Below are 9072 nucleotides of genomic sequence, written 5' to 3'. Positions count from 1 at the left end.
GTTAGTCAACTCCGTTCTATGTGGAAGGGGTTTGAGATCACCCTTATATTCCCAGGCCCAAGATAATAAAGTCCAGAGGTTGAGTGAGGCAGTCTATCTCATCTTTCAAGATCCAGCAACAATGTTGCCTCCTCCAGGAAGCCTCCCTTGCTTTCCCAGACATAGCTCCAGCTCCTTACTCTGGGCTCCTCAGCCCAGAGTCCAAGCATCCCTCTTTCTGTCCCAGCCCTGACCATGGAGGGGTGTGTGGATGGATGCTGAGCAATTTCTGGGGTCCAGCAATGCCCAGGCACAGAGTGATGCCCAGGAAAGATGGGAGGAAGGAAGGAAGGAAGGAAGGAGAGAAGGGTTTGTACTGGCCTCTGAGATGGGTGTAAACTGAAGAGGCCTGAACTGGCTGTTCAGAGGTGGGGAGGGTTGGGTGAGGCTCTGCTCACCGGGGCCATATTCGGAAGCGGAGGCAGCCACAGGCCAGACATCGAAGGCCAAGGTTGAGAAGGCGTGTCCAGCGGAAGAGCAGGCAGTGGGTGGTGCGTACATACAGGCTGCCTGAGGGGTCCAGAGTCTTGAGCGCAATCAGTGGGGTGTAGCGGGCGTTGGTCTGTCGGCGCAGGGGTGGTCTGGTCGAGCTGATGACCTTGACAATGACCTATGGGGTGGAGCCCTGAGCTCTTGGATTCAGGGAGGGGGGGTTTGCAGGGTGGGGCACCCTCACATATCTGAACCATGTCTTGGGACTCTGGGTTCCCCACTCACCTGGGCCACATCCTGTGGGCTCTGTCCTACAGAGTGAAAGAGCTCCCTGGAGGCAGGGAGGTAGAAATCCCGGAAGTAGTGCAACGTGTCGGGGTCAGTGTCTGGGAACTCAGCTGTGGAAACCTGCTCCAGGAGCTTCCCCTCAAAGTTAGTGACCACTGGGCCAGGTTCCACCAGGGTGATGCTGGGACATCAGTAGGGGATTGGGGTCTGGTACCCCAACCACTCTCGGTCCCGTTACAGTCCCTCTTCTCGTCCTCTCCTCCCATTTCTCTCATCATTACTTCATCCTTCCTTCTCCACCGCCCATCCCCCGCACTCCTCCACCGTCTTCCAGTAACTCCCTTTCCCTCATTCCTGATTCCACTTTCTCACTGCTGCCTTGTTTTCCCACCATCACCGCCTTCCCAGCCCACGTCCTCTCACCACCTCCCCTTTCCTCATCTTTCTCCCCCACTGTCTCCCATTCCTTCCCCTTCACTACCCAAACACCCGCCTCACAAGATGTTGAACTGCAGCAGCTGGACAGCCAGACTTTCGAAGAATCCCTCCAGGGCAAACTTGGAGGCTGCATAGGCTTCATTGAACACCACACCTGAGAGGATTGGAGGAGGTTGGGCCCTTTGGGGTCTGGGCGATAGGCTTGTGGGTCCAGAGGGATATGGGGTCTTCAGGAGACTGAGCAAAGAGGATTTAAAGATCAGAATGGGGGGGATATCCAAGCCCAACAGGAGGAGTGTACGTATGTATGATGGGAGCATATGTTCAAGGATGAGCCCATAAGCTTAGGATGAGATTGTCTTGGGGTGCCACGTGCTGCCTCTTCCTGGTGCTCCATTTGCCTTGGCCCTGTAAAACCCTCCTTGCCTCCATCCTCTAACCCTCTGGGTCACTTGAGCATAGAATTGTCCGGGTTCCTGAGGGCAAGTACTATTCAGCAGCTTTCTTATCTGTCCTTATTGAGAGTGAATGTGGCTCCTGAGGTCAGGAGGTGCAGTTTAAGAGGGGCCAAAGGGATGGGACTGAGTAGTAGTTATGGATTCCCCATGGTGGGGTAACAAATAAGGTGGATTCTTAAAACAAACAAAAAACCAAATACTGTGGATTCTTCAGGAGGCTGCTGAGGAGGTAAGGGCAGATCCCAGGGAATTTTCAGGGGGAGGAAAGGCATCTAGAGGGGTTCAAGGAGGAAAGACCCAGGAACATGGATGGCAAATAAGTGGCCTCCATAGTAGGCTCATAGCAGGTATCGCTAAACAATCATGGCTCTCTCTCTGCAGAACCTCAGAGCTCCAAAGCTAGACATCTCTGGGGCTTGGTTAGAGGTATTTGTCAAGCAAATGTCACAGGAAAGGACTGGGTTCTGGGGCACCTGGGTGGCTCAGTTGCTTAAGCGTCTGACTCTTGATCTCAGCTCAAGTCTTGATCTCAGGGTTGTGAGTTCGAGCCCTGCCTTGGGCTTAGAGGTGTCTAGAAGTAGCATTGATGCTGGATGGGGATGGCCGTTGAAGCATTTATACCACGGCTCAGCTCTTGCAGCACGGCCGACATAATCTAATCCACAAATGTTTCCTATAGAGCTTCAGAATCCTTCTCAACACGGGCTCATTTGGAATATGAGCTAAAACCTATTTGCCATTCTTCCAGCCTGGGGAGGGTCAGATGCTGGGAGGATTCCCAGGGGTGGGTCCCCAGGGCTTACCCTGCAGCCCCATGACACTGCTGACCACCACAATGTGGCCCTTTCGCCTTCTCTTCATGCCAGGAAGGACAGCTCTGACCAGACGGACAGCCCCGAAAAAGTTGGTATCAAAGACGTTCTGCATGGCAGCTAGGCTGAGCCCCTCCAGGGGCCCCACCAGGCCCACTCCAGCATTATTCACTAAGGAGGGGACTGAAGGTTACTTGGAGGTCCCCCCAACCCTTCTAGTGTCACTCCTCTAGGGACACTCCCTGAATTATCTCACCCCCTACTCCAAATTCAGGGCCAGTCCAGAGTACCCTGAGTGGACAATTGTGGAACCCTGATGATCTTTACTTATAGTTTAGCATATGTTATGAGGACCCTGAACTCCGGGCTGGGGGAAGGGTTGCTGGGAGCAGCCTCCCCTTAATGCAAGAGCAATTCAGCTCTGACCCCAATTTGCATCAAAACAGCCACGCCCACCCTCTTTAGAAGGTCTTTGAGAGATCATGTGTTGCTTCTACACCGTGCTCCATTCCCCAAATGACTCATCAAAGTAACTTTTCCAAATACATATGGTTTTCTTCAAAACCGTATGTAACAGAACACCATATGGTGTTCTATTCAGTAAAATCCACCTTTACCCCGGGGACTCAGTTTATTTCTTGTAACCCTAATTAACTGGTACCCTGGGCTTTTAGCCAGCTTGCCTACCCCTTCTGTCCAGGGCTAGAGGTTGCTGGTGAAGCCAGAAGGCTGGTGCTCTGATACTGGAGAGGATTCACTATAATGAGGACCTGTGCTTAGGTCAGGGAAGTGGGGGGGTGACCCCAGGGGCTGTTCAGTCTCACCCAGCACGTCCACTTCCCCTCCTTGGATGCCGCTGAGACACTGGGCCACTGACTCGTCACTGCACACGTCCAGCTGGGCCACGGTGAGGGTCTGCCCCAGAGCTTCCCCGGCAGCTGCCTCCAGTGTCCCCTTCTTTCCCAGGTCCCTCATGGTGGCCACCACTGGGGACAGAAAGCAGAGTTGGGGCAAGCCCTGGGTTCCTTTCCCCGGTGCATTCACTTACATATCTCCATGATATTGCATGAGTCGTCACAGAGGGATGGAGACTCAGGTTTACACAGCTATTTTGCTATACAACCACAAACGCATATAGTGTAAATACATTTACATGTACTTTCATTCATCCTTTCATCACTCCAGCCCTCCATCCCTCCATCCAACATTTACTGAGCATGTACTTAGTACCCATTATGCTCTATTCTTGGTGCTGAGACGACTGCATGAAATAAGACAGACAAAGTCCCTGCCTTCATGGAATTTATAGCCCAGTGAGTAAGGCAATAAAATAAACAGAGAACACATTGCCTTGAGAAAAGAAATGCCTACACATTTAGGGTCAATATATGTGTGTTGTGCGTGCATGGAAATACAAATAGCCATATCTACATCAGCCACAGAACTGGTGATTTACTGAATATCTACTATGTGCCAAAAACTATGCTACACACTTTTATAAGCTTTGTCTCTACTCCTCGCGAGAACCCTATGATAAGGTAACAGGCTGATTTTCCAAAGATGGCCACAGCATCTTTCATCGCATATGCTCTTTGAAAACTTTGCTGCTCCCCCTCAAGACATGAAATCTCATTTCCCTCTCCTTGAATCTGGTGACTAGCTGGGCACTAACAGAACACGGTGAAAGTGACATTGTGTGGCTTCCAGGATTAGGTCAGAAAAGGTATTGCAATTTCTGCTTTGTTTGCTTTAATGTTCATTCTTTTTCTTTTTCCAAGGTTTGTGTTTATTTATTCATGAGAGACACACACAGAGAGAGAAAGAGAGCGAGGCAGAGGGAGAGGAAGGCTCCCCACTGAGCAGGGACCCCGATGCGGGACTTGATCCCAGGACCCCAGGATCATGACCTGAGCCGAAGTCAGATGCTTAACCATCTGAGCCACCCAGGTGCCCCATTCTTTTTCTTTTTAAAAAGATTTTATTTATGGGACGCCTGGGTGGCTCAGTTGGTTGGACCACTGCCTTCGGCTCAGGTCATGATCCCGGAGTGCCGGGATCAAGTCCCGCATCGGGCTCCCAGCTCCGTGGGGAGTCTGCTTCTCTCTCTGACCTTCTCGTCGTTCATGCTCTCTCTCACTGTCTCTCTCAAATAAATAAAATATATAAAAAAAAAGATTTTATTTATTTATTTATTTGAGAGAGATTGAGAGAACAGGAGTAGGGGGAGGGGCAGAAGGAGAAGGAGAGGGAATCCCAAGCTGACTCCACTCTCAGTACGGAGCCCAATGCAGGGCTTGAGCTTATGACACTGAGACCATGACGTGAGCCGAAACCAGGAGTTGGATGCTCAACTGACTAAGCCACCCAGGCAGCCCTGTAACCTTCACTCTTAAAATCCTCGGCCACCTTGTAGCAGCTCAGCTATCCTGAGGCCACCATGCTGGGAGGAAGCCCCAAGCTAGCCAGATAGAGGGACCACATGGAAAAGACCTTACATTATTAGAAGGAGGAGAGATGCCTGCCCAGGGCTGTGACTAGTCCCCACTGTTCCATTTGTAGCCTTTGACCCTGAGCAAGAATCGCCTAACTGCCCCCTTTCAAATTTATGGCTTTTGTATACCAAAAACCATGGTTTTACAAAACCATGAGTTTTGTAAACTATGACTTTTGTAAACCATGATTACCATTGTCCTATTACACCAGAAATTTTGGAATGATTTGTTCTTTAGCAATAGTAGCCAGAATAAGTAGGTAAAGTTACTGTCCCTATCACAGAGATCAACACACTGAGGCTATGCAAAATGAAGTTCCTTGCCTGTCCCATCACTAGTAAGTGTTAGAACTGGGATTTGAGCCTCAGTTTGTTGGAGTGCTGAGTTCAAACCCCTGTATACATGTTTGTATCCTTCATGTGTGTACCCACGATCATGCATGCACAGTGCCGGGGGCTGTGTTCATATAGTCTGTGGGCCTGTGTGACTCACGGGTGTCGCACAGATGAATGAGAGCACATGCATCTCCATACAGTGACAACTGTGGTCCCAGGGTGTGAGTTGCCTGGGCTCAAATCCAGGCTCTGCCACTTTCCAGCGGGGCGACTTTGGGCAAGAATCCTTGGCACGCTGTGTCCCAGTTTCCTCATTTCTAAGGTGGGGCTAATGTTAGTGGCCACCTCATAGGGGTGATAAGGGCATTAAATGACTTACTAGATGCACGACATTTAGATCAGAACCTGGCATATCGTAAGCACTCCATAAACATCCTTCAGTTTTATACATTCGTCTGCCTGTCCATAGGGACACACACAGCACAACTACTTCCTTGGGCACTGGCACTCGGTCGGTCCCATCCAAGCCTGTGTGTGTCTCTGAGACAGAGGGCAGAGGGCTGGGAGAAGCTGCTCTGCCAACTGGGGCAATGCCCTCGCCCCCTGCAACCTCCTTGTAAGTAGCAGCCAGCCTTTTGCCCACTTCAGCGGCAGCCTGCTCTGGGTCAGAGGTTCCCATGGGTGGAGTGCAGACCGAGGCAATTTACTCCAGAGTTGCCGGAGGCTAAATCCCTAGATTTAGAGGCCCCCTTTAAGCCCCCAAGGTCAGGGTCACTTAAGAGGCTTATCTTGGAACAGTAATCTGGGGAGGGGAGGAGGAGGGGAGTTTAGGGAATGCCCAAGAGGGAAGCCCTCCCCACCAGCCCTTTAAAAAAATCACCTACCCCCCCACTCCCCCCCACCCCGCCTCCTACCATACACCACACTTACTTTGCTTCTTAGCACTTATGAGCATTAGACATATTATACAATTTAAAAAAAAAATCTGTTTATTGTCTGCCCTCGCTCCCCTCCCTTCCTACACCACTGCTGAGGACAGAGATTTTTGTCTGTTTTGTTCACAGCTGTACTCCAGCACCTAGAACAGTGCCTGGCACCCAGTAGGTGCACAAGAAATATTTGTTGGATGAGGGGGTAATTCATGAACAGAGGTGGGAAGGGGGCTTCCATGTGTCCTCGGTCCTCCTCAAGCCCACACATACAGCTGACGGGATGGGCTAGCGGAAATGGTGCTTGGAGGGCTGAAGGTCTTCAGAATGCCCACCCCTGCCCCTCCCAGCCCCACCCTGGGCCTCTAACCTTGGTAGCGGTGCCTGTGGTCATGAGCCAGCTGCACTGCGAGCTCCAGGCCAATTCCCGAGGAGCAGCCTGAGATCAGTACAGTCCGGGGCGCGTCCGCCATGTTGATCCCTCCCGGGATGGGTGACCTCTGCTGGCCAGCACCTGACTCCTGCCACCCATCCTAGCCTCATCCCCCCTACCTCCTAGACGCCCTCCCATCTTTCCCCTGCAAAGTGAAGGGGCCCCAGAAGACACCAATTCTGAACTGACCCTGGGCAGGCAGCGGGGGGGGGGGGGGTGTCTTTTAACCTCAAAATAGGCTTTGTCTTTAATCTGTTAAAAACCTCTTCTCACTGCTACACTCGAAACTAGGGTCTTTTTTTATTACGACTGTAAATCATTCAGGGGTGGGGGAATTAGCAGGGGCATTCTCTTCCCGTCCATCCTGGGCAGAGAATCTCTGATGGGAGGGAGAGAGTGAGAGAAAGTGGCAGAGAGTGTGGCCCCAGAAGGTTCCTTTCAAAGATGAGAATAGATACGTCAGATGATGGGGGTAGACCAGGAAGAACTTCCCAGCAAGGCAGGGCAGGGCACTCTATGAGAATCTTTTAGCAGGGGAAGTCTTAGCCTCTGAGGTCCCTGAGGAGGGAGAAGAAGCAGCTTGGGGAGATTCCCTTTCTTCTCCCCACCCCACTGCCCTCTTTTCGTCCTCGGGCCAGATGGGGCCCCACCCCTCCTCTCTAGGGACACAAACACTCTTTGTCCGTGGAGCCAGAGGCTGGGAGGGAGACATTGCCGGCTTCTCCCTCTTCCCCGTGGTGGGGCAGTTCTGGGCCCAGGATACGCCCCTTAGGTTTCTCCCTGCTGAAGCTCCCTCAGATCCCACAAGTCTGTGCTTGTTCAATTGCACAGACAGCTTCATGTGACCCCTGGGGGTGGAGGGTGGGGATGAGGGAGCTTCACAGTGGGGGGTCCCAGTAGGGTGAAGGGCAGCTCTACCTCACCCCAAGAATGGCAGGTATCCACCTCTCCCTAAGGCAGTGCCCTGCTTTGAAGTAGGGCCAGACTTCCCCATTTAATGGGGGCATATGTGAAGATTTGGAATTGGGGCTAAGACATCCATTTGGGGACCTGAATCAGGGAGAAGGGAGGAGAGGACTAGGGATGGAAATGGGACCCGTTCTTTGAAGATTAAGAGTTTGGGAGAAATTGAGGACTGTGTTTTGGAATCTGTGTCAAAGGTTTGGGGGTGAGGCCAGGACATCCAATTCTGGAATTTGGGTGGAGAAATGAGGGTTTGGGGTAAGGCTGGGAACGCCATTTTGTAATCTGGTATGAGACGGGGCGTGGGGGGGTGGGGGGGTGGGGGGGGGTGGGATGAGGATTCTTTATTTAGAAACCCAAAGGGAAGGCCTGGGATGAAGCTGGTACCTTCCATTGTGTGGCTAAGCCACTGGGATAAAGCAAGTGGGTGAAAATTTGGCATTAGGCTGGGACCCTTTCTGGGGGCCTGGGTGAGACAGAAAATATTTGGTATAAAAAAGCTGTATAAAACCTTAATTCCAGGGCCTGGGTGGAGGTTGATGGAGGCTGAAGGTTTGAATGAGGCTAACATCTGTTTTGAGGGGGCCTGTTAGGAGGAAAGGGTTTGGGGTAGGTCTGGGACCCAGAATTGTAAGACTGGGTGGGAGTGACCCTTTTCCTCCACTGTGGGGTGGGGCAAGAAGGGCCCCCGCTCCCGCAGGCTCCAGCCCTAGTCAGCCAATCAGCACTCAGCACAAACTTTCCCAACTCCCCCACCAGCTGTCAGCCACCCTCCCTCCTCCAGCGAGCCCCGCCCGGCCGGGCGCGGGAGAGCAGGGCGAGGCCAGGGCGGGGTCTCCTGCAGTCTCCTGCCGATCCGAGTGGAGCAGGCCGCGGCGAGTGAGTGCCCGGAGCCCGAGGAGTCGCCGCGCCCCGTAGACGCCCCGGCCGGTCCCCGCCTTGCGTGTGGGCCCCGCCGGGATGGGGAGTCGCGGAGGCCTGGGCCAGCCGCGGTTCGGCCTCTGCCTGCTTTTGGCCTCGCTGCAGCTTCTTCTCCGGACGCAGGCGGGTGAGCAGGAAAGGAGATAGGAGTAGGATCCGGAGGGCAGGATCTAGCGAGCTCCCAAAAGATGGGGTGGAGTCAGGGATGGGGGGCGTGCGAGGGGGGCGTGAGTGTAGCAAGTGGCTGGGGTGCTCTCCGACTCTGGGCAATTTGTGGGTGTGACAGCTGGGGGGAGGGGGATACGTGTGACCGAGTTTTACTGGTGGATGCCTTGGAGTGAATGCAAATTTATAGGTGTGTGTGTAGCAATGTGTGTGAGGCCATTTGAAGTGAAACTGTGTGGGAGTTGACGATTATGGTATGAGTATGTGTGATGGGTGATCCCTGGCCAAGTGTGTGATTGTGAGTTGTGGGTGTGTCTGTGTAGGGCTGACTTAGAGAATAATCGTGTTACGCGTGTGATGGTCTTTG

General features: G+C 52.7%; 2 protein-coding genes across 2 annotated transcripts in view; one reads left to right on the top strand and one right to left on the bottom strand.

Moving 5' to 3' along the window:
• Positions 1 to 433: 433 nt before the first annotated feature.
• Positions 434 to 6696, bottom strand: RDH8 (retinol dehydrogenase 8). Its single transcript, XM_045989756.1, has 6 exons — positions 6594 to 6696; positions 3292 to 3453; positions 2459 to 2638; positions 1258 to 1351; positions 757 to 940; positions 434 to 649 (listed from the first exon to the last, which is right to left on the bottom strand). The coding sequence occupies exons 1-6, from the start codon at positions 6694 to 6696 to the stop codon at positions 434 to 436; spliced, it is 939 nt and encodes a 312-aa protein (XP_045845712.1).
• Positions 6697 to 8463: 1767 nt separating this feature from the next.
• COL5A3 (collagen type V alpha 3 chain) overlaps positions 8464 to 9072 on the top strand; it is a 37500-nt gene continuing 36891 nt past the window's right edge. The window contains exon 1 of the mRNA XM_045991414.1: positions 8464 to 8667. Within this exon, the coding sequence (XP_045847370.1) occupies positions 8580 to 8667 (88 nt within the window). The 5' untranslated portion in view covers positions 8464 to 8579. The remainder of the gene's footprint in view (positions 8668 to 9072) is intronic.

The sequence above is a fragment of the Meles meles genome, chromosome 20 (assembly GCF_922984935.1).
Source record: "Meles meles chromosome 20, mMelMel3.1 paternal haplotype, whole genome shotgun sequence".
Classification (NCBI taxonomy): Eukaryota; Metazoa; Chordata; class Mammalia; order Carnivora; family Mustelidae; genus Meles; species Meles meles.
Note: the sequence above shows the minus strand (reverse complement) of the source record. Positions and strands in the feature narration are given on the sequence as shown.

Bases quoted from the DNA above. Each gene is read 5' to 3' on its own strand.
- RDH8 (XM_045989756.1), bottom strand. From the start codon at position 6,696: ATGGCGGACGCGCCCCGGACTGTACTGATCTCAGGCTGCTCCTCGGGA. The intron at 941-1,257 runs GTGAGGCGGGTG...CTGATGTCCCAG, and splicing joins CTGCTGCAGTTCAACATCTT to CATCACCCTGGTGGAACCTG. The intron at 650-756 runs GTGAGTGGGGAA...TCCACCCCATAG, and splicing joins GCCCACAGGATGTGGCCCAG to GTCATTGTCAAGGTCATCAG.